This window comes from Pocillopora damicornis, chromosome 3 (assembly GCF_964200805.1).
Source record: "Pocillopora damicornis chromosome 3, jaPocDami1.2, whole genome shotgun sequence".
Taxonomy (NCBI): domain Eukaryota; kingdom Metazoa; phylum Cnidaria; class Anthozoa; order Scleractinia; family Pocilloporidae; genus Pocillopora; species Pocillopora damicornis.
Window position 1 is genome coordinate 30078831 of NC_142672.1, and position 26233 is coordinate 30105063.

Here is a 26233-nt window from a genome sequence, read left to right on the forward strand (position 1 = left end):
CCACATCTAAGAAGCTTTCTTTGGCAAACAATAACTAAATTAGCACCTCAAAAGAAACTACTCAAGTCGAGGCCAGTAATTTGATTTTTTTATTCAGGTTTGTTTGAAATTTCAAAAAGGCACCTTCTGCGATATTACTCTCTCTCTCCCCGTCTCTCTCTCTCTTACCACTTTCTCTTTTTTAAGGCGTCTATAAATTATCCAACTGGTTTCCCTATAGCATAGTAGAAAACAAAACAAAACCGACCAACAGCAAGAAACAGCAATGACAAAAAGCAACCGTAATAAAAAAGATAAAAAAGAATGTAATAACTTTTCCGTCCTGTTTTTAAAAGACGATGTTTTACTAACACAAATTTACTAGACTAAAAAGTTTGCTCCTTGTTCCTCTCGTTCGACGAGATCGTTGCTAGTAAACGCAGCAGCTTTCTTTGGCACAATTCTTGACCTTTCACGGCGGCAACAGAGCAGTTTGCGAAACTCCCTGCGGAACTCGCCATTTGTAAAGGCGTGAATGATGGGAATTATTACAGCACTCAGATAAACGAAAAAAACGGCAAGCAATGCTGTAATTCTTGAGCTGGTTTCAGGGGAAAAGCGAAACCAGAGGACAAGTGCCCACATTGGTATCCAGCAACACAAAAATCCCGCTGCCACAAGGATCAACATTCGATTAAGCTTTATTTCTTTCACTGTGTTGCTTACTGCAGTATTGTCAGTACAGTTCCGTAGCGATGACACTACATTCTGTTGATGCTCATGGGTTTTCAGAAATATCTTATAATAAGTGAAAATGCCGACACACAACGGTAAAACAAAAAGTAATCCGACAGTGATGGAATAATGAACGATTTGACTTTCATTAGTTGGGTAATTAAAGGAGCACACTGCATAGCTTTGAATAAAATCGATTTTAACCCAATTTGTGGCACGGGCAATCAACAGGTAAAGTGCAAGGGAAAGCCACAAGCAACTCAGCCATATCTTAGATCTGCGGGGCGAAAAAATCCTCTTGTAATGGCTTGTCTTTACAATTTTCACGTAGCGGTTAATTGCTGTCAGACCAAGAGTTGCTGGGGTCACCTGAGAGGTGAACATATCAAAAAAGCCTTGAAATTGGCATAAAGCGTCGCCAAAGTCCCATCTTCCGATGATCAGCGTTGCAGAAGCTAACGTCATGTTTACTGTTCCACACAGTAGATCGCTGACCGCTAAAGCAATGATATACAGGTTTGTGGTTGATCGCAGGTTTGTGTTTCTGTATGCTGCTATACAAACCAGACTGTTTCCAATGATGCTTGTGATGTTCAATGAAACGCATGCAATTGCCTCAGTTATGACAGCAAGAAGGCTTCGGCTTGGTAGCTCTAAGTTTGACATAGCACCTTCTGGAAATAGAAGAAATTAAAAAGCAAGTAATTGAGTAAATTAATAAACAAATATGTGAAGAGAGATGAAGATTAATAAAATGAAAGCAATGGCTTTTTCCCTTTCCAGGCAAACTACATCACCCGCACCTTTAATTCGCTCTCAGGGTTTGTGAACTGTCGAAATCTACTTGTAATCAGCTATCTATTTATTATTTATATATTCGTTTATTTAGTGGCTTTTTGTCTTTCAACCGCGTGACCCATCTTAGTCTCGTCTTCTCGAATTGTAAGTTTATCTAATGCCAAGCAAGGGAACAGTGAGGTTTTTGAAGACGTATGAAGATTAACGGCAGCGTTACAATCACATTACTTCCTTAACATATATAACATATTGCTTTGAATACTACCATCATATTCCAACCCTAACGACAAGTGAAGAATACGCTGAATACAAAACATCATACTGGTAACTCGTATAATACCTACGCATTTCTATCAGCTAAATAATCGTTCCTGATCGAGTGACTGTATTGCTAGAGAATCTCATACTACCTTTTTTTCTCTTTATTCATTTTATTTTTTTTTCCATTTTATAGGTAAAATACAGGAGTGTAATTTAACATGCGTTTCCAATTCTTTTGTATATCCAAACCGCAAGTTAAAGCTCAACGGAAAAAATAAACATATTTAATATTTCCGTTCGAGTTTTAAACTTGTACAGTTGTATTGTCTCCCTTTGCAATCAACGGATACTTTTTTTAATCACCCACAGGTATAAGCTATCCACATACTCTGTACATGCAATGAGTATTTTGTTGATGTAGGCGCAAGCAACTTACAATTTATTTAAATTAGAAACAGTATTGATGACAAGCGAACGTTTGAAGATAAACGTAAGCCGTCAAACCTGTTTTCTCTGTTTCTTTGTTCCTGTTTTGCTATTTTGTGATTACAATCATAATCATTGTTTTCTTTATTATTGTTAATATTATCGTTGTTATTATTGTCGTTAACACCAGTCTGCCGAAAAGTTCCATTAGTTTGTTTCCACATTTACTTCTGGTGAAGTCTGGATCGAACATAAACTTTTTTTGATATTTCCGTTCGAGTTTTAACCTTGTAAAGTTGTATTATCTCCCGTTTCGATCAACGGATACTTCTTTTAATCTCCCATAGATATAAGCTATCCATATACTCAGTACATGCAATGAGCATTTTGTTCATGTTGGCGCAAGCAATTGCTTACAATTTATTCAAATTAGAAACAGTATTAATGACAGGCGAACGTTTGAAGATAAACGTAAGCCGTCAAACCTGTTTTCTCTATTTCTTTGTCCATTTTTTTGATTATGTAATTTTGTGATTACAATCATAATCATCGTTTTCTTCATCATTGTTAATATTATCATTGTTATTATTGTCGTTAACAACAGTCTGCCGAAAGGTTCCACTAGTTTGTTTCCATATTTACTTCTCGTGAAGCTTGGATCAAACATATCAGCTGAAGGCGTCAATTCATATTACTTTTATATTTTTTTCCGTATCCTTATATTTTTCCTGTTACAGACGACGTTAATTTGCATATATGATTTAAGTTTAAAATTGACGAACATTTATAGGGCATCCTTCAAACTTTTATCGCCTAAATAAATTATTTTAGTAATTGAATGTTTCGCTTGAATTGAAATCGATCGAAAACTTTAGCTGTCCATGCAAGCTTTCTGACTAAATTTTGAAAATTCTCCTTTCTCTCAACAAATCTTTAACAATGCATATGGGCTCCAAAAGGTGTATTTTGATAACGTCTGAGTAGAATTGACCTAAGAAAAATAAAATGTTGGATGATACACAAAACGGTAATCATTTATTGCCTTCGGTTGGGGCATCATTAAGGGAAGTTCCAAGATATGTCATTCTATTTCTGAAACTCTTTTGCGTTTTCAGTCTACCCTGAATTCAGTGTTAATAGATAGAAACATGGTAAATGAAGGCTTTGTTAATTAGTTTAAAGTTAAAAGTAATCTTTTTATTGAATAGTCCTCGTATCCTCCCTTACTTAAAACTTTTTTCATAGAGGGTCTTTGTAACTTCCAGCGTTCAGACACAGAATTGAGCGAGGTGTTCCTAAAGCCAGTCAAACGTCAGCTTTTCCCCGCCGTCGCAGCACCACAGTTTCTTTGGAAACTTTGGAAACTTTGGCTCCTTTATAGTTTGCTTTATACTTGTCTTTTCCAATACGTACAAAATCGACACCTTTTTTTATTCTTTTCTTACATAAAAAGGTGAGAGCTGCAGGTGAGGGGGAAAGCTGTTTGCAATAGGTCTTAAAGACACAATTACTAATGGATTATTGTTTTTGTCTAAGGCCTAAAATACATTCATTCATCCAACATTTTTTATTTCAACATTTCCCAGACCGTTGTGTTATCAGGCTTTATAAATAAACGGAATTGGTCAAAACCTATCGTCATTGCATCGGTAACCCAGAGAAATTTGACACATAATATGTTTTGTTTTAATTTTATTTTATAAAAGCAATAACCCACACTTTCTGTCGGTTTACCAGCGTAATACCCAACTCGGAACGTTGGGAAAACATGCACTCGAAAAGTTGTTAATCACAAGTAATAGTGTGGTGCGGTGCTTAATGACTTTCCACAAAAATGGCGAGAGCAATTGATAAATAAATGTACATGTGGAGTTTCACTACTCTATCTGAGAAAGATCGACGATTACGTCACTCCCTGTTTCCCCTGACCAAAAATGTTTGAAGAAAAATAATTATCTTACTTCGGTGATTGATAAAGTCACGAATGTGCCGCTGAATTTATTTGTGGCGCCGTTAGCTTTAAACTTTGTCTCACGATAAGAACTCAGAGAGCTCGACCAAAATTCTCAAAATTGCTAGTAAAGAACTCTAAAGCTCTCATTTTATTTGCTTCAAGGAACAGCTGGCTGCAAGTTAGTTGCGTATTTCGAATTTCTCAGAATGCGAGGAGTTTGTGACAATTATGTGAACTGTCCGCGATCCAAGCGAAAGTTTTTGCCAGTTTAAGCATTCACTGATAATTCTAATTAGACCTAGCGAAAGCTTTACTTTACGCTGAGATTCGATGAAAACAGGTCAGATCACAGAAGAATATGGGACGGTATTTATAATAGCTCAACGGCGGTCAAACTTCCTTGCAAGGTTGGAGCTATTGTCTTTTTAACTCTACCAGTCTTTACCTGTCACAGTGCAGAGAGTGTGGCTTTTTTTAGAGTTAAAAAGTGGGTTTAAAAAGCGAGAAATGGATTATTAGATATCATCTGTAACTAACCTTAATTCCACAGGATAATTTCCCCAAAACGGTTTTGAAGTGGCTAATTCATACTTTGTTTTCAAAGTTGTCGATTACCTCAGCCAAACTAAGGTTCTTCTTAGTACAAAATGCCTTTTTCCTTTTAAATACCACAATTTTTGCTCATTTTCTATGAACTTTCAGGGTAAGAAAGGCCTTTTTATGCCTATGCCCATTTTTAAGGTAACAGCGGAAGGGCTAAGAGCGTTTGATGTATTTTTAACTTCCTCATAGTGACGTCTGCAAGACACACAATTGCTTAACGAAAGCCTACACAAATGCAATAAAGACTGAAACATCTGTACGTTTGACAATGATTTCAAGAAAAAAAAATAAGTAGTTTTTTATTCTGCCGAAGTGCATATAAGTTTGCCGTTTTCGAAATACTTCGTCTTTTTCATTGAAGGTAACCCAAGAAAATTAATCTATACTTGCGTGAGCTTGATTGCGAATTTTTATCAGCATTTTTATTAGTTACATATCTGGCCTATTGTCACGTGTGACTTGTAGCAGGTGGTAAGTTGAAAGGCGAGTTATTAAAAAGAATGAATTGTCTATTATTCGGCATAGCCCAAAGCTCTTGAGAAAACTATTATTTTGCTAGAAAAACACTGAAGTTGTGAAAATTCAGCTGGTCCGACTGATAAATACAAACGGTCATATAAACTGCGGTGTTTAACCAAGATTTCTAACCGCAAAAAGCGGCAACTTCATATGTGTAAATTGGGATTCTGTATGACTTGACTCAGTCAATAAGCATTTTATCATATGACCATGAATACCTTTTGAATATTTCGAAAAGTATGTTTTTATTTATTAGGACGCGATAGGGTGGCGTGCGCGGGAATAACCACAAAAAAAGATTATAACATAGCGCGTAAATTTGTCTAACAATGGGAAAATAAAGCACGCTCACGCAATTGAATTTGATTGGACAAATTTACTAGCTATGTTATACATTTGCTTGCTTGAACACCACACCTATCAAGCCTGACAATGAAAAGAACAGCTTAAAGATCTTTGTAATCAATTAATCTTCGTTACTAAACGAATTTTGTCCAGGTTTGGGGAGACAAGGGCGGTTTTACAATTGTGTCATTAGGATTCCCGGATAAATTTCTAATTTACATAATTTTTTTCATGGGATAAATTTGGTTCAAGACACAATCCCACTCGATAGGAGCAGCAACGTACCGTCTTAAATAGCGTCCTTCGTAATAAAAATGTCTCTAGGTAAAGAAAAGTTCATGAGATAAATTTATTTCAAGCCCCAAGCTCACACTTAGACAAAATAAGTAGAAGCGGGAACATGCCGTCTCAAATAGCGTCCTTTGTTATAAAAATGTCCCAGGTAAGGCGGCTCGTCATAATGTCAACATTTTCCTGTGTGTGTGAAAGGATTAATTTTTTTTTTTCTGAATCATAACTGAATTGAGATTGAACTTTCTGATAGCCGACGATCCTTGAGGGACTCACAAAGGTTTCCTTCGCGTAGCTATCTTAAAAATGGACACCTTAGGACTAATAACACATTTTGAGGCTAGTAAAGTGCAACTTAATCTTTTATTTATGTCAAATTACTTATTAAATATGGAAATCTTTCTCATTTTTAGTATATTTACCTGCTCGAAGAAACTCACTATCCGATGGATAGGGGCTAAGAGTTTGAAGCCGTTGCCACCCAAAGATTAAAAAAGATGCTCGAGGTTTTCATGTAACACTTTATATTTTAATTGCTAACAGGAAATCATGAATAGATTAGTAATAATGATTTTTTAAAGAGCCGTTTATTCATTCTGATGATTATGAGTTTATTTAGGAGGAAGAATATTTGGGATGCAGGTTTGCGTCAAATTTTGTAATTCGCCTACTGCGTCATCATTTCATTCCCATGCATCTAATACCCCATTCATAAGAAAGCTTAATTATATATGTTTTAAACTGTTTTGTTAAACATGATTCAAATTCTTTTCTTTATAGAAGCTTCTTAAATCAACATCTGCCGACTTCAAGTTTCGCACAATGAATTACAAGTCAGCGATAAATTAGACATTATTGAAAGTTCAGTTTTTCAGTTCTCCGTTTCTGAATTTCATCATGCTAAATCCCAATGAATTAAACATTTTGCCGGTGTGAATGGGGTCTTAATCAAAGGCGCGCATTCGTATATTTTCCTATACATAGAAATTACCTGGTTCTGTCTTTTTTTCCTATGGGAAGGAAGGTGTTGGTGGTTTTGGTTCTGTTACAGTGTATATATGATTAAAAATTTTTCTTTAAAGAGATCTGGCACACGACTGAGGAATATGCTCTACCAACGTATTGTATTCTGATATGTTTGTACTAATTCGACAATTATAGCGGGAAATATCATGAACATTTCTACGAAATATTACATAAGTTACGTTCCCTTCTACTTTTAGCAGTAGGATGTTATATCAGAAACTTTGAAAATCTACAAGACTTGTACGTTCGCTTCGCCCTCATGCTTTGCAATTTCCTTTTCATTAATTAAGGCAGCTACATTTCGCAGATCTCTTGCCTTTTCAAGGTGACAACAAAGCAGGTTCTGAAATTGCTTTCGAAATGCGCCAATAGTAGAGGAAAGTTGTTAACAAAGCTGCAATTCTTGGACAGGTTTCAAAGGAAAATCGAAACCAGAATTTAAGTGCCCACATTGGTATCCAGCAACAAAAAAAGCCTGCGGCCACGTACGACAGCACCCGATTAATGTTTATTTCTTTCATTGAGTTGGTTACTGAACCATTTTCAGTCCTTACATTGTGTTCATGCTCATTGGCTTCATTTGAGAAATATCTTTAATAACTAAAATAGCGATACTTTATGGTAAAACAAGAAGCAATCCGACAGCGATACAATAATGAACGATTTGATTCTCTCTACTTGGGTAAGTAAAGGAGCACGTTACATAACTTCGGATAAATGTTTGCCGAATTTGTGACTTGGGCAATAAACAGGTAAATTACAAGGGAAAGCCACAAGCAACTCAACCATATCTTAGATCTGCGGGGCGAAAAAATCTTCTTGTAGTGGTTGGTCTTCACAATTTTTACATATCGGTTGAACGCGATTAAACCATCAGTTGCCGGAGTCACGTCAGTCGTGAGTATACCAACAAAACTTTGAATTTGGCATACGAAATCGATTAAGTTCCACCTTCCAATAATCAGTGTTACAAAGGCTAACGGCATTGCCACTGTTTCACATAGTAGATCGCTGACTGCTAAAGCAATGATGTAGAGGTTGGTAGTTGATTGCAGTTTTGTGTTTCTGTATGCTACTATACAAACCAGACGGTTTCCAATGATGCTTTTGACGCTCAAAGCAACACATACACTTGCTTCAGTTATGACAGCAGCTAAGCTTCGTATTGGTAGCTCTAGGTCTGACATTTACCAACTGATTACACAAAACAAAACCAACAAAAACAACTAATAAGTAAACATATAGGTGAATTAATGGATTAAGAAACTGTCCACGTGAGGACCAGGCAGGCGTGATACATGCCATCTCACCGATTTCTTTCAAACTTTCACAGTTTGTGAGGGTCAATGAGTTATTCAAGAATCCAAAGTAGTTCGGGTTCCCGGCTAATCCTCGGGTTATTAGAGCCCCACATCAAATCACTGAGGTGTAAGGCTAAAACTAGCTCGAAAAATGTACTTCCAACGAATCTCTCTCACACTAACAGAATGCGACGGATTTTGGTCTCATTAAGTCCAATGGTTGTTTGAACGTTAAGGAAACAATTTAAATTTAGAGTAATTTGATATAACTTCTGCCAATTGGTCAAGGTTGTCTATGAAATTTAAGTACGCAGAACATTTTAGTTTGTCCAAGCAGTGGACATAGACACCATCTGCAGAAGGGACAGCTGCATCTCGACCTGGGCCACTGGAGAACGCGCTTGTGCAGCGTTTCGACCAGGCAGTTTCCCTTAGGGCCACAAAGATGTGGACGTTGCTTGTCGACCATCACAAGACAACGAACCACCAAGGTCCGGCAGATAAGACACTGCACAGGTGGATGTCAATCTACACCAGTAACATCAGGCCTCACTCTGACCAGGAAGAAGAGGACCACTCGTTCGTTAAGGACGATGGACAATGCTTTTTGTTTCGGGTGTTAAAACACATCCTGGCCCAGGAGAGAGAGGTCAGGTGCTATTAAAAAGTTAAAAACTTTTTCTGAAGGAGGCAGGCCTTCAAATAAATTCTGACTTCTGCAACCCTCAACGTAGATAGAATTGTCTTATAAACCGCTCAATTACATCTTTTATTTATTGCAAATACTGCTGTACATAGAATTGTAAATATTTTAAAACTTTAATTATTAAACCGCTGTATAGATGTAAACATCCTAGCAAAAATGAGTCGAGCTGGTTACTCGATGATACCCCCAGAAGGTCGAAGAGTTTTGTCAGGGATCAAACACGAGCTGGAGTAGCCAACCTCCGGGGAGTGCCCCACGAATTCTCTCAGATCTCAGGATAACATTCTTGTCATTTGATACGACAAGGGGGGGATCAGGGAACCAAAGCTTCCTTTTTAACCACATTTAACTTTATGTCAATCTATTAAAACTAGGCACAATTTACACGGCTGTTTAGTCAATACATTCGTCAATATCAGTAGACACTTTCAAGGTAAATGGAGAATGCACCTCTTAGAAATTAATAGCAAAAGCTAGACCAAATTTCAATAAAAAGTTGTTAAGATATGATGACTTTAGATATATAAAAATTCATATATTTGCACTGCGGTGGAGAGATGAAATGAAAAAAATTCAGGCCCGTACGGGAATTGAACCCATGACCTCTGCGATACCGGTGCAGCGCTCTACCAATTGAGCTAACAAGCCAACTGGGAGCTGGTCAATGAATTGGGTCCAAATAAACATCCAAGTGAATGATGATTTTGGATATATGAAAATTCATATATTTGCACTGCGGTGGAGAGATGAAATTAAGAGATCCTCGCAGCTAAGAACACTACTGAAACGAGTATATATGATATATATATATATATATATATATATATATATATATATATATATATATATATATATATATATATTCATATATCTAAATTTTGACCAGCTCCCAGTTGGCTTGTTAACTCAATTGGTAGAGCTCAATTGGTAGAGCGCTGCACCGGTATCGCAGAGGTCATGTTCCCGTACGGGCCTGAATTTTTTTTTTTCAGGTCCTATTTACCATTACTCGTTTCAGTAGTATATATATTTAGATATATGAAAATTCATATATCTAAAATCATCATTAACTTGGATGTTTATTTGGGCCCAATTCATTCATCAGCTTCCAGTTGGCTTGTTAGCTCAATTGGTAGAGCGCTGCACTGGTATCGCAGAGGTCATGGGTTCAATTCCCGTACGGGCCTGAATTTTTTTCAGGTCCTATTTACAACTACTCGTTTTAGTAGTGTTCTTAGCTGTGAGGATCTCTTAATTTCATTGTTAAGATATGTGACTCTTTATTCTTTTACCACCTTAGAAACTAAATAAAAATCACACTTAAATAAAGCCCAATAACTTAACTTTGCGCCAATGTGGTTTTCATTGCAATCCTTTTCGTTAAATCGACAAAAAAACCGCTTAAACATGACTTTCGAATAATAAGTTAAGAAGGGAGAGCGCACCGAAATATCAAAAACTGATATCTCGCACAAAATATGAGGTTAAGAGAACTACTTTACATTGCACAAATCTTGCCAACTCTTATTTTAGATCCCCATAAAAATTTCACCCCTAACCCTTATACCAGTCCGGAGAAATAATGTCTTAAAGTGGGCGCACTCATTTCACCCTTTTTTTTAAAATATGAAAAATGTATGCAAACGATATGCAAAAATAAAAAAATAAATTAATAAATAAATCAAAAAAAAAAAAAAAAAAACTAACAACAACAACAACAAAAACGAAAAACACACCATCGCAATCACAAAGACAAGGCAACACTATGATATAAAGTAAATGTGCCTAACCTTAAAAAACCAAACCTTTAGGCCATCTACAGGAGTCCTAAGCAATTATGTTTGACGTTTGACGAACGAAATTTCCCTCTAACCTGTTTTCCATGTCAAAATCTACTCGGGAACTATTTTGTCGACGTAGAAAGTCTTGCAGGTATCGTTGCGAGCTATTATTAGCACTGTTACGTCATTGATATTGTCAGGCGCTAATTTTTAACTCTTTGCTGGCTTCTTTTTTCAAATTCTATTTATTTTCACCACATATCATAACTTTAAAGCTCTAAATATAAGTTTTTTTTTATACCTCTCTTTAGGGAATGTCGCTTAGTCAAAGCTCGTATCCTTTTTCCTACTTCAACGTTGTCTATGCTCAAATTTGCCTATGTCGATGTTAGGAGAGCATTTCATTCGTAAATTTATAATCTGGCTGCAGAGCTTTGAACCAGGCGAATCAACTTGTCTACATCAAACTGATATTGATTTGTGTTAAGAAAGTCTGTATTTCAGTCCATATAAGTTTGTGTCTTTCTAGAAGTAAAAGGGAATTTTAAAGTCTGGCAAACAAGATATTGTTGAGGACTTGATTTGAATAACAGTTATTCCTATATGTATTTTTACCGCATACATCTTTAAGGGCAGAGAACTTGGAGCTCTAACAGCCGGCATCTGAAGTCTTTGAAGGACGTTTTCCGACGAAAATGTTTTAACCTTTGGTTTATCTCAGCGTCCCATGTTCCACTGAAAGCGTTTACAAAATGTATTTACACTTATCCATGACAGATGAGTGGTAGGAGTGCCTCAGTAAAAGAAAAAAAAAGCAATCACCCCAGAGAGCATCAATTCCGTTCTCTTGATTCTTTGTTAAGTGTAAAAGACTTCTGAAACTGATTCCGAAATATCCTATAACGTTCTTAGTAGGCGGCTATTAATTATGCTGTAATCATGGTTGCAAATGAAAGCGCGCATATGGAAAATTATTCATGGAAATGGTTGGGTGAAATATCTCCAAAGGTTATTGCACTCTTTCAACCGCAACTTTCATTTTTTTTCTTTGCGAACTGGGGTTTTTCTGGTCCTCTTGTAGTTTTTCATAAATGACTGGGTGTCACCTCTAATCAACTAAAAGCATTTTGTGCCAATTTGTTATGAGTTTAGAAAAAATCTATGTTCGATGATAACGAATAAGTTGCTGATTACATCACAGGCATCAAAAAGAGAAACTCAGGGGAAAGTTATTCTGCTTTAGAAGCTGGCTGTTAACAAACGGAAAGTCGAATAAAATTAATTTGTTTTCCATTTAATCATCAAGCCCTTGGATCTGAAAAAGCTTTGACATTATAGATAGAAAAATTCTGAAGAAGCAAAAGGTTATACTGAACGATTTTATCATCGTGCTTGCCATTAGATTATTCAATCTGGTATTCAAATTCAATTGCAATTCATTGTATTTTCAGCTCACGCATAGCAAAATCTATCCAGTTCTTACTCACAACCCTTCCACAATTTAGAAGTGAACTGATGTCGTCTTCTCGTGTTCAGCACTAGGCAAGGAGAAGTCACCATAAATAGTTTATAATATTAGACAGCAGGGTCTGATTGATGCGAGCAACACCGCCTTCGACATCTAAGAAGCTTTCTATGGCAAAAAAATAACTAAGTTAGCACCTCAAAAGAAACTACTCAAGTCGAGGCCAGTAATTTGATTTTTTTATTCAGGTTTGTTTGAAATTTCAAAAAGGCGCCTTCTGCGATATTTCTCTCTCTCTCTCTCTCTCTCTCTCTCTCTCTCTCTCTCTCTCTCTCTCTCTCTCTCTCTCTCTCTGTCCCACTCTGTCCCACTCTCTTACCACTTTTTCTTTTTTAAGGCGTCAATAAATTATCCAACTGGTTTCCCTCGTGTCTGCCTCTCTGATAAATCTGAGCTCAAGCATAGTAGAAAACAAAACAAAACCGACCAACAGCAAGAAACAGCAATTAAAAAAAAGCAACCGTAATAAAAAAGATGAAAAAGAATGGAATAACTTTTCCGTCCTGTTTTTAAAAGAGGATGTCTTACTAACACAAATTCACTAGACTTACAAGTTTGCTTCTTGTTCCTCTCGTTCGACGAGATCGTTGGTAGTAAACGCAGTAGCTTTCTTTGGCACAATTCTTGACCTTTCACGGCGGCAACAGAGCAGTTTGCGAAACTCCCTGCGGAACTCACCATTTGTAAAGGCGTAAATAATGGGACTGATTGCAGCACTCAGATAAAAGAAAAACATGGCAAGCATTGCTGTAATTCTTGAGCTGGTTTCAGGGGAAAAGCGAAACCAGAGGACAAGTGCCCACATTGGTATCCAGAAACACAAAAATCCCGCTGCCATAAGGAGTAACATTCGAGTAAGCTTTATTTCTTTCACTGTGTTGCTTACTGCATTATTGTCAATACAGTTCCGTAACGATGACACTACATTCTCATGGGTTTTCAGGAATATCCTATAATAAGTGACAATGCCGACACACAACGGTAAGACAAAAAGTAATCCAATAGTGATGCAATAATGAAAGATTTGACTTTCACTGCTTGGGTAATCAAAGGAGCACCCTGCGTAGCCTTGAATAAAATCGATTTTAACCCAATTTGTGACACGGACAATCAGCAAGTAAAGTGCAAAGGAAAGCCACAAGAAACTCAACCATATCTTAGATCTGCGGGGCGAAAAAATCCTCTAGTAATGGCTTGTCTTTACAATTTTCACGCAGCGGTTAATTGCTGTCAAACCAAGTGTTGCTGGGGTAACGTGAGAGGTGAACATATTAACAAAGCCTTGAAATTGGCATAAAGCGTCGTCAAAGACCCATCTTCCGATGATTAGCTTTGCAGAAGCCAAAGTCATCTCTACTGTTCCACACAGCAGATCGTGGACCGCGAAAGCAATGATATACAGGTTGGTGGTTGATCGCAGGTTTGTGTTTCTGTATGCTGCTATACAAACCAGACTGTTTCCAATGATGCTTGTGATGTTCAATGAAACGCATGCAATTGCCTCAGTTATGACAGCAGATAAGCTTCGACTTTATAGCTCTAAGCTTAACATAGCACTGAAAATAGAAGAAATTAAAAAGCAAATAGTTGAGTAAATGAATAAACAAATAAATGAACAGAGATGATGATTGACAAAATGAAAATATTGGCTTTTCCCATTTCCCGGCAAACTACATCACCCGCACCTTTAATTCGCTCTCAGGGTTTGTGAACTGTCGAAATCTACTTGCAATCATCTATCTAGTTATTATTTATATACGCGTTTATTTAGTGGCTTTTTGTCTTTTAATCGTGTGACCCATCTTAGTCTCGTCTTCTTGAATTGTAAGTTTATCCAATACCAAGCAAGGGAATAGTGAGGTTTATGAATACGTGTGAAGATTAATGGTAGCGTTACAATCACATTACTTCCTTAACATGTAATTGCTTTGAATACTACCATCATATTTCAACCCTAACAACAAGTGAAGAACACACTGAATATAAAACGTCATACTGGTAACTCGTAATGCTTACGCATTTCTAGAAGCTAAATAATCGTTCCTGATCGAGTGACTGTATTGCTAGAGAATCTTATACTACCTTTTTTTTCTGTTTTTTTCTTTTTCACTTTGTAGGTAAAATACAGCTGTGTAATTTAGCATGCGTTTCCAATTCTTCTGTATGTCCAAACCGCAAGGTATTGCCCAACGGAAAAAATAAACATATTTAATATTTCCGTTCGAGTTTTAAACTTGTACAGTTGTATTGTCTCCCTTTGCAACCAACGGATCCTTTTTTTTTAATCGCCCACAGATACAAGCTATCCATATACTATGTACATGTAATGAGTATTTTGTTGATGTAGGCGCAAGTAACTACTTACAGTTTATTCAAATTATAAACAGTATTGATGAAAAGCGAACGTTTGAAGATAAACGTAAGCCGTCAAACCTGTTTTCTCTGTTTCTTTGTTCCTGTTTTGCTATTTTATGATTACAATCATAATCATCGTTTTCTTCATCATTGTTAATATTATCATTGTTATTATTGTCGTTAACACCAGTCTGCCGAAAAGTTCCACTAGTTTGTTTCCACATTTACTTCTCGTGAAGCTTGGATCGAACATATCAGCTGAAGGCGCCAATTCATATTACTTTTATATTTTTTCCGTATCCTCATGATTTTCCTGTTACAGAGGACTTTAATTTGCATATATAATTCAAGTTTAAAATTGACGAACATTTATAGGGCATCCTTCAAACTTTTGTCGCCTAGACAAATTATTTTAGTAATTCAACGTTTCGCTTGAATTGAAATCGATCGAAAACTTAGGCTGTCCATGCAAGCTTTCAAGCTAAATTTTGAAAATTATCCTTTCTCTTAACAAATCTTTAACAGTGCATATGGGCTCAAAAAGATATTTTGACAACGTCTTAATAAAGTTGACTTAAGAAAAATAACGTGTTGGATTATGCACAAAACGGTCATCATTTATTGCCTTCGGTTGGGGCATCATTAAGGGAAGTGTCAAGATATGTCATTCTATTTCTGAAACTCTTTTGCGTTTTCAGTCTACCCTGAATTCAGTGTGAACAGATAGAATCATGGATAAATGAAGGTTTTATTGATCAGTTTAAAATTAAAAGCAATCTTTTTATTGAATAGTCGTCGTATCCTCCCTTACTTAAAACTGTTTTCATAGAGTGTCTATGTAACTTCCAGCGTTCATACACAGAATCGAGAGAGATGTCCCTAAAGCCGGTTAAACGTCAGCTTTTCCCCGCCGTCGCAGCACCCCAGTTTCTTTAGAAAATTAGGCTCCTTTATAGGTTGCTTTATACTTCTCTTTTCCAATACGTACAAAATCGACGCCCTTTTTATTCTTTTCTTACATAAAAAAAGTGAGAGCTGCAGGTGAGGGGGAAAGCTGTTTGCAATAGGTCTGAAAGACACAACTACTAATGGATTACTGTTTTTACCTAAGGCCTGAAAACATTTGTTCATCCAACACTTTTTATTTCAACATTTCCCAGACTGTTGTGTTAACAGGCTTTATAAATAAACGAGATTGGTCAAAAACCTATCGTTTATTGCATCGGTAACCCAAAGAAATTTGAAACACCATATGTTTTGTTTTAAGTTTATTTTATAAAAGCAAAAAAAACACTTTCTGTCGGTTTACCAGCATAATACCCCTCTCGGAACGTTGGGAAAACACTCCAAAAGTTGTTAATCACAAAAGGCGAGTGATTCACAAACTTACCAGTAGCACGGTTCTCCAAACATTTTAAGTTGGTTATTATTTTGGTAAAACGATAGAAAGTGCGGTGCATATGTTGCTTAATGACTCTCCGCAAAGATGGCGAGAGCAATTGATAAATAAATGTACATGTGGGGTTTCACTACTTTACTCAGTCATATATTTGAACTGCGGTTAAAGAAGTGAATGAAAGCGATCTTCGCAGTAATGAACACTACTTAAGTAGTAGTGAAAATAAGTTCAAATATATGACTTCCATATAGTAACACAACCGTTTATTCACCATTTCACGGGTTTATTTGGGACCAACACATTGACCAGCTCCCAGTTGGCTTGTTAGTTCAGTTGGTAGAGCACTGCAACGGTATCGCAGAGGTAATGGGTTCAAATCCCGTACAGGCCTGAATTTTTTTCAGGCCTTCTTTTCAGTACTACTTAAGCAGTGTTCATTACTGCGAAGATCGCTTTCATTCACAATTATGTGTACTGTCTGCGATCCAAGCAAAAGTTTTTTTCCAGTTTAAGCATTCATTGATGATTATAGTTAGACCTAGCGAAAGCTGTACCTTACGTTGAGATTCGATGAAAACAAGTCACATCACCGAAGAATATTGGACAGTACTTATAATAGCTCAACGCGGTCAAACTTGTAAGGTTGGAATTATTGTCTTTCTACCAGTCTTTACCCGTCACAGTGCAGAGAGTGTGGCTTTTTTTTTTTTAGAGTTAAAATCAGGTTTAAAAATCGAAAAATGGGTTACTAGAGATATTATCTGTAACTAACCTTAGTTCCACAGGATAATTTCCCCAAAACGGTATTGAAGTAGCTAATTCATACTTTGTCTCCAAAGTTCACGATTACCTTATCCAAATTGAGGTTCTTGTTAGTGCAAAAGGCCTTTTTCCTTTTAAATACCACAATTTCTGTTCATTTTCTATAAACTTTCAGCGTAAGAAAGGCCTTTCCATGCCTCTGCCCATTTTTAAGGTAACAGCGGAAGGGCCAAGAGCGTTTGATGTATTTTTAACTTCCTCATAGTGACGTCTGCAAGACACACAATTGCTGAACGAAAGCCTAAACAAATGCAATAAAGACTGAAACATCTGTATGTTTGACTATGATTTCAAGAAAAAAAATAAGTAGTTTTTTATTCTGCCGAAGTGCATATAAGTTTGCCGTTTTCGAAATACTTTTTCTTTTTCATTGAAAGATAACCCAGAAAATTACTCTTTACTTGCATAAGCTTGATTGCGAATTTTCATTAGCATTTTTATTATTTACATATCTGGCCTATTGTTACCTGTAAGTTGTAGTAGGCGGTAAGTTGAAAGGCGAGGTATTAGCAAAGAATGAATTGCCTATTTTTCGGCATAGCCCTCAAGCTCTTGAGAAAACTGTCATTTTGCAAGAGAAACACTGAAGTTGTGAAAATTCAGCTGGTCGGACTGATAAATGCAAACTATCATATAAACTGTGGTGTTTAACAAAGATTTCTAACCTGGGAAAAGCGGTAACTTCACATGTGTAAATTGGGATTATGTATGACTTGACTCAGCCAAGAAGCATTTTATCATATGACCACGAATAACTTTTGAATATTTCGAAAAGTTTGTTTTTACGTAAATAGGACGCGATAGGCTAGCGTGCGCGGGAATAACCACAAAAAAGATTTCCTTTTCTTTTTCGAGTCAGAGCAGAAAATTCCGATTCATCGAAGAGCGTGGCTTATTTTCTCATCTCTGCTCATTGCTGTAGTTCAGTTTATGTTTTTGTCGGCTTGTCTTTCACGAACACGTGAAGTGAAACAAGTTTTCTTTAACCCTATTGTAGCATAGCTGTCAAGGAGTGGCATACTTGTGAAAAATAACAATTGGTTCATACGTCAGCGTGCCTTCATCGAGATATGAAGCACGCGGGAAGTTTGGAGAGCACGAAAGATGCGTATGAGTTGCTCGAGGCGTAACCGAGAGCAACTCTAGCTTCTTGAACATTTTCAACCCAATGGTTTAAATGTTGTGAAAGGTTTAACATTCTCTCTGCTACGCTTCAGTGCGTTGATAATTTTGTTTCAGGAAAACATTTCGCTACGTTTTAAACGATCTTGTTTCCATGTTTAGCTTAAATTACCACCGAAGTCTTAACAAGTTTTTTAGTAGTAAAATCCAAAGTATAATCCGTATAGCTGACTTAAAAATGGACGCCTTGATAACACATTTTGAGGCTGGTAAAGTGCAAATAATTCTTTTATTTATGTTAAATTACTTATTACATATGGAAATTCTCCCTGTAAGTATATTTACCTACTCATAGAGCCTCACTATCCGATGGATAGGGGCCAAGAGTTCCAAGGCATGGCCACTCAGCTATTAAAAAAGATGCTTGATGTTCTAACATAACACTTGAAATTTTAATTGCTATCAGGGAATCATGAATAGATTAGTGATCATGATTTTTGAGGAGCCGTTTATTCATTCTCGTGATTGTGAGTTTATTTAGGAGGGAGCATATTTGGGATGCAGGTTTCCGTCAAACTTTTTAATTCGCCTACTGCTTCATCGTATCCTTCCCATGCAACTAATACCCCATTCACAACAAAGCTTAAAAATGTTTTAAGCAGTTTTCATAAACACGATTTAAATTTTTTTCTTCATAGAAGAATGTTAAACCAACATCTGTCGACTTCAAGTTTAGCACAATGAAATTACAAGTCAGCGATTACTTAAATACTTTTGAAAGTTCAGTTTTTCAGTTCTCCGTGTCTGAATTTCACCATGCTAAATCCCGTTCAAATTAAACATTTTTTGCTGGTGTGAATGGAGTCTTAATAAAAGGCGTGCATTCGTATATTTTCTTATTCGTAGAAATTACCAGGTTCTGGTTTTTTTTTTCCTATGGGAAGGATGGGTGTTGGTGGTTTCGGTTCTGATACGGTGTGTATATGATTACATTAAAATTTAACTTTATATCAGTTTATTCAAACTAGGCACCATTGATAAGATACATTGGTCAATATCATTAGAAACTTTCAAGGAGCGTGCACCTTTGAGAAATTAAGGGCAAAAGTGAGACCAAATTTCCATAAAAAGTTGTAAAGGTATGTGACTCTTCATTCTTTTACAACCTTAACCAGACTAAATAAAAATTACATCCCAATAAAGCCCAAAAGCTTAACTTTGCGCCAGTAAGAATTTTATTATTACAATCCTTTTCGTTGAATCGACAAAAAAAAAAAAAAACAAAAAAAAAAAAACGCTGAAACATGACTTTCGAATAATAAGCTAAGTAGGGAGAGCGCACCGAAATATAGATAAGAATATCTTGCACAAAATATAAGGTTAAGAGAAGTATTTTACATTGCGCAGATGTACAACTTTATTCTAAATCCCCATAAAATTTCAGCTCTAACCCTTACATCAGTTTGGAGAAATAATGTCTTGCAGTGGGCGCACTCATTTCTTCACTTTTTTAAAATAAGAAAAATAGATGCAAATGATATTAAAAATTAACAAAAAATTAACAAAAAATTCGAAATTTGACAAAAAAAAAACAACAACAACAACAACAACGACAACGACAAGAAAAAATCAAAAGACAAAGGGCAACACTATGATGTAAAGTAAATATGCCTAACCTTGAAAAACGGACAAAAAATGGGGAGGGCGCACGAAACCTTCAGGCCATCTACAGGGGTCCTAAGCAGTTATATTTGACATTTGACGAATAAAATCTCCCTCTAACATGTTTTCCATCTTAAAATACACTCAGGAACTGTTTCGTCGACGTAGAAAGTCTTGCAGGTATCGTTGGAGCTATTTCTTATCACTGTTACGTCATTAATATTGTTATCAGCTGTAGGCGCCAAGTTTTATCCTTTGCTGGCTCCTTTTTCAAATTCTATTTATTTCCTCCCAGAAAAACGTTGCTTTGCACATATCATCACTTTAAGTTCGCAATATAAGTTATTTTTCATACCTCTCTCCGCTTTTCTGGTCATCTCGTAGTTTTTCATAAACGACAGAGCGTCACCTCCAATCAACTAAAAGCATTATGTGCTAATTTAATATGAGTTTAGAAAAAATCTTATGTTCGAGTATCGCAAGTAATTTGCTGATTACATCACAGGCATCAGAAAGAGAAACTCAGGGGAAGTTATTCTGCTTTAGTGGCTGGCTGTTTACAAACAGAAAGTCGAATAAAATTCACTTCTAATTAAATTTATCTAACCAATTATGACAAAAGCTTTGACGTTTAAATAGAAAATTCCGAAGAAGCAAAAGGAACGATCTTTGCTTGCCATCAGATCATTCAATTTGGTATTCCAATTAGGTTCCTCACAATTTCATCGCAGGAATGGTAAAATCTATTCAATTTGTACTCGCAACTCATCCAAAATTAAAAAGTGAACTGATGTCATTCTCTCTGCATTTGGCAAGGAGACATCACATAAATAATTTATAATTGATTGGTGCGAGCAACACAGCTTTCGACACCTAAGAAGCTTGCTTTGACAAACAGTAACTAAATTAGAAAAAAAAAAAGGAATAACTTTTCCTTCCTCTTTTCAAAAGAGGATGTTTCATTAACACAAATTCATTGGACTTAAAAGTTTGCTTCTTGTTCCTCTCGTTCGACGAGGTCGTTACCAGTAAACGCAGCAGCTTTCTTTAGCACAATTCTTGACCTTTCACGGCGGCAACAGAGCAGTTTGCGAAATTCCCTTTGGAACTCGCCATTTGTGAAAGCGTAAATAATAGGATTGATTGAAGCACTCAAATAAAATAAAAAAGTGACAAGCAATGCTGTAATTCTTGAGCTGGTCTCAGGGGAAAAACGAAACCAGAGGACAAGTGCCCACATTGGTATCCAGCAACACAAAAATCCCGCTGCCACAAGGATCAACATTCGAGTAAGCTTTATTTCTTTCACTGTGTTGCTTACTGCAGTATTGGCAGTACAGTTCCGTAGCGATGGCACCACATTCTGTTGATGCTCATGGGTTTTCAGAAATATCTTATAATAACTGAAAATGCCGACACACAACGGTAAGACAAAAAGCAATCCAATAGTGATGCAATAATGAAAGATTTGACTTTCACTGCTTGGGTAATAAAAGGAGCACTGTGCGTAGCCTTGAATAAAATCGATTTTAACCCAATTTGTGACACGGACAATCAGCAGGTAAAGTGCAAAGGAAAGCCACAAGAAACTCAACCATATCTTAGATCTGCGGGGCGAAAAAATCTTCTTGTAATGGCTTGTCTTTACAATTTTCATGTAACGGTTAAACGCTGTCAAACCAAGGGTTGCTGGGGTAACATAATAGGTAAATACGGAAACAAAGCCTTCAAATTGGCATAGGGCGTCGCCAAAGACCCATCTTCCGATGATCAGCGTGGCAGAAGTTAACGGCATCTGTACTATTCCACACAGCAGATCGCTGACAGCTAAAGCAATGATATACAGGTTGGTGGTTGATCGCAGGTTTGAGTTTCTGCATGTTGCCATACAAACCAGACTGTTTCCAATGACGCTTATGATGCACAATGCAATACAAACACTTGCCTCAGTTATGACAACAGGTAAGCTTCGACTTGGTAGCTCTGAGTTTAACATAGCACCTTCTGAAAATAAAAGGAATTAAAGAGCAAATAATTGAGTAAATGAATAAACAAATAAATGAACAGAGATGAACATTAACAAGGTGAAAATAATGGTTGTTTCCCTTTCCCCAATTACGTCATCCGCGTCTTTAATAATTCGCTCTCAGAGTTTGTGAATATACTTCTGATCATTTATCTAGATATTCATTTTTATTGTTTTTTTAGAGGGCACGAATCTTGCAATCTGATTGGTTCTTTACCCGGTCAGTATTTTCCTATCTCTGCCCACGGGCCAAGGTAACGCTTTCGTGAGTCGCCGAGTACATCCCAACTTTCGTTGTCATTTTTCATAAATACACCTCGTTTTCCGGCGGGCAGTATTTTTAAGCAAACACGTCGGTCACTACCTCAAGCCGATAAATAACTTATGAATCCTCTCTTTTCTCTCTATCAAATCACTTTGGTTGACAGAAAAATATTGGTTTCAGAATGAATTTGTGTCATTACGTTGGTTGACAAGCGGCCTAAAACCCGTCTGCAATTAATTTTAATCGTTCACAAAAAGTGCCCAGAAAGTTGAAACGTAAGGTATTTGGTTACAGTTAAACTGAACGATGGAACTTTCATTCACTCAATATCTGAATTCTCGAGCAATTTGTTCATAGTGAAAGAGCAAGCGAAGTTTTAATTTAAGTTCTACAACAAATATACGCTCCCGGTGAGTCTTTCCAATTCCGTTCAATTTGGACATTTGTACCGTAAATTGCACAACAGAAATTGAAGGAATTTTTTGAGGAAAGGCCGCGTTAAATTCCCTTGTGTCTCGTTGGAGTGTGCCGTTCGAATTTAGTTTTTGTGAAGGAAAGACCAGAGTTAACACGCCATTACAGCAAAACGAGCAAACTCTCACAACTTCAAAATAAAAAAAGTGAATTTACTCACAATTACTTTCCTCGCCGTTTACTTAATGAACAGAGGTAAATCTTCGTACATGAATGAATGGTCGATGAGAGTGAATAATACTTTCCGTTAGATCATTGACTGATTTTTAAGAAAACATTGTCGTGACAGTCCTTGCCAAACTAGTTCTGTTGGTTTTCAAATGTTCCTACGCTTTTTTTTTCTTGCGCGCTCTCTAATTGACAGGTGTCAGATTGTGACAGATACTTGTAAAAATAATGTTTCAAAGTTTGTTTGGAAACCTTTTAAATCACCTTTATCGTTACGGAAATGAAAATGTTTCGCTGAGGCTCTCTCTTAAATTTGCATTACCTCTATTTCAACTACCATTTACTCACTCAAAAATTGTTCAGTTTATAGAAGATCTTGCCGTATTTACGGCCATAAATCATTCGGGTTCTTTCGGAAAGAATTTCGTTAAGTTTAAAAACAATAAATATGTTATTTACCGGCTAAGGGTCGGTCCGTATGATGAAAAACTGTGACCTCGGTCTCGAAAAAGCTGCCTTCGGTCTACGGCCTCGGGCAATATTTTCGAGACCTCGGTCACAGTTTTTCACCATACGGAGCTCCCAGCCGGCAAATAACATACATATATATATGTTCGTTTATTTATTGGCTTTTTTCTATTTCAACCGCGTGACCCAATTTAGTCTCGTCTTCTCGAATTGTAAGTTTATCCAATACTATGCAAGGAAAAAGTGAGGTTTGTGAAGACTTATGAAGATTAACGGCAGCGTTAAAATCTCATTGCGTGATTTACTCGGTGCAAAGAAGTAACAAACTAAACTGAACAATTCCTTGAACTGTTTAGCCGGACTCTGAACTTTTTTGCGCCTTAAAGATGTTTAAATATCATTGTATATTATTGTTTTGATCGTACGCGGTTGTTTTGACCGAACGCATGGTTTGAATAAAGTATTTTGAACTTGATCCCCCCTTTTGCTTATGCACAATTATGATGAGCTATCTCGAGTAAATGAAGCACGCTCACGCAATTGAATTTGATTAGACAAATTTACTAGCTATGTTATAAATTTGCTTGTTTGGACACCACACCTATCAAGCCTGACAATGTAAAGAACAGCTTAAAGATCTTTGTAATTAATTAATCTTCGTTACTAAACGAATTTTGTCCAGGTTTGGGGAGACAAGAGCGGTTTTTCAAATGTGTCATTAGGATTCCCGTATAAATTTCTGATTTATATAATTTTTTTTCATGAGATAAAATTAGTTCAAGACACAATCTCACTTGATGAAAGCAGCAACGTACCGTCTTAAATAGCGTCCTTCGTTATAAAAATGTCCCTAGGTAAAGAAAAGTTCATGAGATAAATTTATTTCAAGACCCAAGCTCACACTTAGACAAAACAAGTAGGAGCGGCAACATGCCATCTCAAAAAGCGTCTTTTGTTATAAAAATGTCCCGGGTAAGGCGGCTCGTCATAATATCAACATTTTCCTGTGTGCGTGAAATGATTAATTTTTTTTTTCTGAATCATGACTGAATTGATTTTAAATTTTCTGATAGCCGACGATCCTTGCTCACAAAGGTTTCCTTCGAGCAGCTGTCCTAAAAATGGACGCCTTAAGACTAATAACACATTTTGAGGCTGGTAAAGTGCAACTTAACCTTTTATTTATGTCAAATTACTTTTTACATGTGGAAAATTTTCCCTTTTTTAATATATTTACCTGCTCGTAGAACCTCACTATCCGATGGATAGGGGCTAAGAGTTTAAAGCCGTTGCCAACCAACGATTAAAAAAGATGCTTGAGGTTTTAATGTAGCACTTTAAATTTTAATTGCTAATAGTGAATCATGAATGGATTGGTAATAATGATTTTTGAGGAGCCGTTTATTCATTCTCATGATTGTGAGTTTATTTAGGAGGAAGAATATTTGGGATGCAGGCTTGCGTCAAATTTTGTAATTCGCCTACTGCGTCATCATTTCATTCCCATGCATCTAATACCCCATTCACAACAAAGCTTAAATATCTATGTTTTAAACTGTTTTGTTAAACATGATTTAAATTCTTTTCAATATAGAAGCTTCTTAAATCAACATTTGCCAACTTCAAGTTTAGCACAATGAATTACAAGTCAGCGATAACTTAAATATTATCGAAAGTTCAGTTTTTCAGTTCTCCGTTTCTGAATTTCATCATGCTAAATCCCGTTTAATTTAACATTTTTGCTAGTGTGAATGGGGTCTTAATCAAAGGCGCGCATTCGTATATTTTCCTATACGTAGAAATTACCCGGTTCTGTTTTTTTTTCCTATGGGAAGGAAAGGTGTTGGTGTTTCCGGTTCTGTTCTAGTGTATATATGATTAAAAATTTTCCTTTAAAGAGATCTGGCGTACGACTGAGGAATATACTCTACCAACTTACTGTATTCTGGTATGTTTGTACTAATTCGACAATTATAGCGGGAAATATCATGAATATTACTGCGAAGCATTACACAAGTTACGTTCCCTTCTACTTTTTAGCGGTAGGATGTTATATCAGAAACTTTAAAAACCTACATAACTTGTACGTTCGCTTCGCCCTCATTTTTTGCAATTTCCTTTTCATTTATTAAGGAAGCAATATTTCGCAGATCTCTTGCCTTTTCACGGTGACAACAAAGCAGGTTCTGAAATTGCTTTCGATATGCGCCATTAGCAGAGGAAAGTTGCTAACAAAGCTGCAATTCTTAGGCAGGTTTCAAAGGAAAATCGAAACCAGAGTATAAGTGCCCGCATTGGTATCCAGCAACACAAAAAGCCTGCAGCCAGGTACAACAGCATCCGATCAAAGTATAATATCAGTTGTGAGGAGAATTAAAGAAACCCTAAAGTTATACTAGGAAGTCTCCTCAATTACTCTTATATTATTAACGACCCCGTGGGAAAGCCAGAATTTACTCTTCTAAACAAGATTTATTTAAGCTTTAGTCCCAGCAACTATTCTCTGTTCTCTGTTTCACAAGTCTGGTCGAATTGCGACTCTTGGAAATATACACCTATTCATTATACAGTTAAGAAAAAGAGAGCTTAAGCTTGAGGATACAATTGGAAATTACAGTCCTGAATTTTAAGAGAAGAATATCTGTTTACAACGAATCATATTACAGCGACCAAAGAGGGTAGAATGAATCATTTGTCTAGTAGGTAAAACAAGGATCCCAATATTCATGTCAATTTCATTGGAACTTTGTACTACGATTCTCTTTGTATCTTTTTCCTCTGTTATGAGCTGCGGTTATTTGCCACTTACTTCCTATAGCCCTTGGTAACGTCGTGCTATGGACATATCCCGAAACAAATGGGAACGCAGTATGCACTTTTTGATGATGGATGTTGGTAACCGAATGAGATATGTTTTAAGATTTGATTATTAATGCAGGGAGTGATTCAAACATGTATGAAGGCATGAAAGCGAAGAGATGTAATCTTATAAGAGGCACGAAAGCTAAGAAAATCATACAAACCGTTTCAGGTCTCTCGAACCAGTTAGACGTGAAGGAATGCTACCAGCAAATGATATCGATAACTTAGCTTCCGTTGAGTCAACAAGATTTATAAGATCACTCAAGAAGATGTGTTTGTTAGGGATGCGAATTATATTGCTTCTGTTTATTCCGTTTGTGCTTTGGTTACCAACTTCCGCTTACGTACATTTGCCACGGG

General features: G+C 36.5%; 3 protein-coding genes and 1 pseudogene across 4 annotated transcripts in view; all 4 read right to left on the reverse strand.

Moving 5' to 3' along the window:
* Window positions 1-26233, reverse strand: part of LOC113672267 (octopamine receptor beta-1R) — a 165633-nt gene that overhangs the window by 29664 nt on the left and 109736 nt on the right. The gene's annotated exons all lie outside the window — the stretch shown is intronic.
* On the reverse strand, window positions 74-1380 carry LOC149049281 (octopamine receptor beta-1R-like). Its single transcript, XM_089201309.1, has one exon. The coding sequence runs from the start codon at window positions 1378-1380 to the stop codon at window positions 361-363; it is 1020 nt and encodes a 339-aa protein (XP_089057435.1). The 3' UTR covers window positions 74-360.
* Window positions 12646-13802, reverse strand: LOC149049282 (octopamine receptor beta-1R-like; annotated as a pseudogene).
* Window positions 18947-26095, reverse strand: LOC149049283 (octopamine receptor beta-1R-like). Of its 2 annotated transcripts, XM_089201311.1 has the most exons (3): window positions 26035-26083; window positions 23827-23861; window positions 18947-21614 (listed from the first exon to the last, which is right to left on the reverse strand). In XM_089201311.1, exon 3 carries the CDS (start codon window positions 21604-21606, stop codon window positions 20593-20595), a length of 1014 nt encoding a protein of 337 aa, XP_089057437.1. In that variant the 5' UTR covers window positions 21607-21614; window positions 23827-23861; window positions 26035-26083; the 3' UTR covers window positions 18947-20592. The 2 variants fall into 2 exon arrangements, with proteins under 2 accessions (XP_089057437.1, XP_089057436.1); XM_089201310.1 differs by lacking the exon at window positions 23827-23861 and having other exon boundaries at window positions 26035-26095.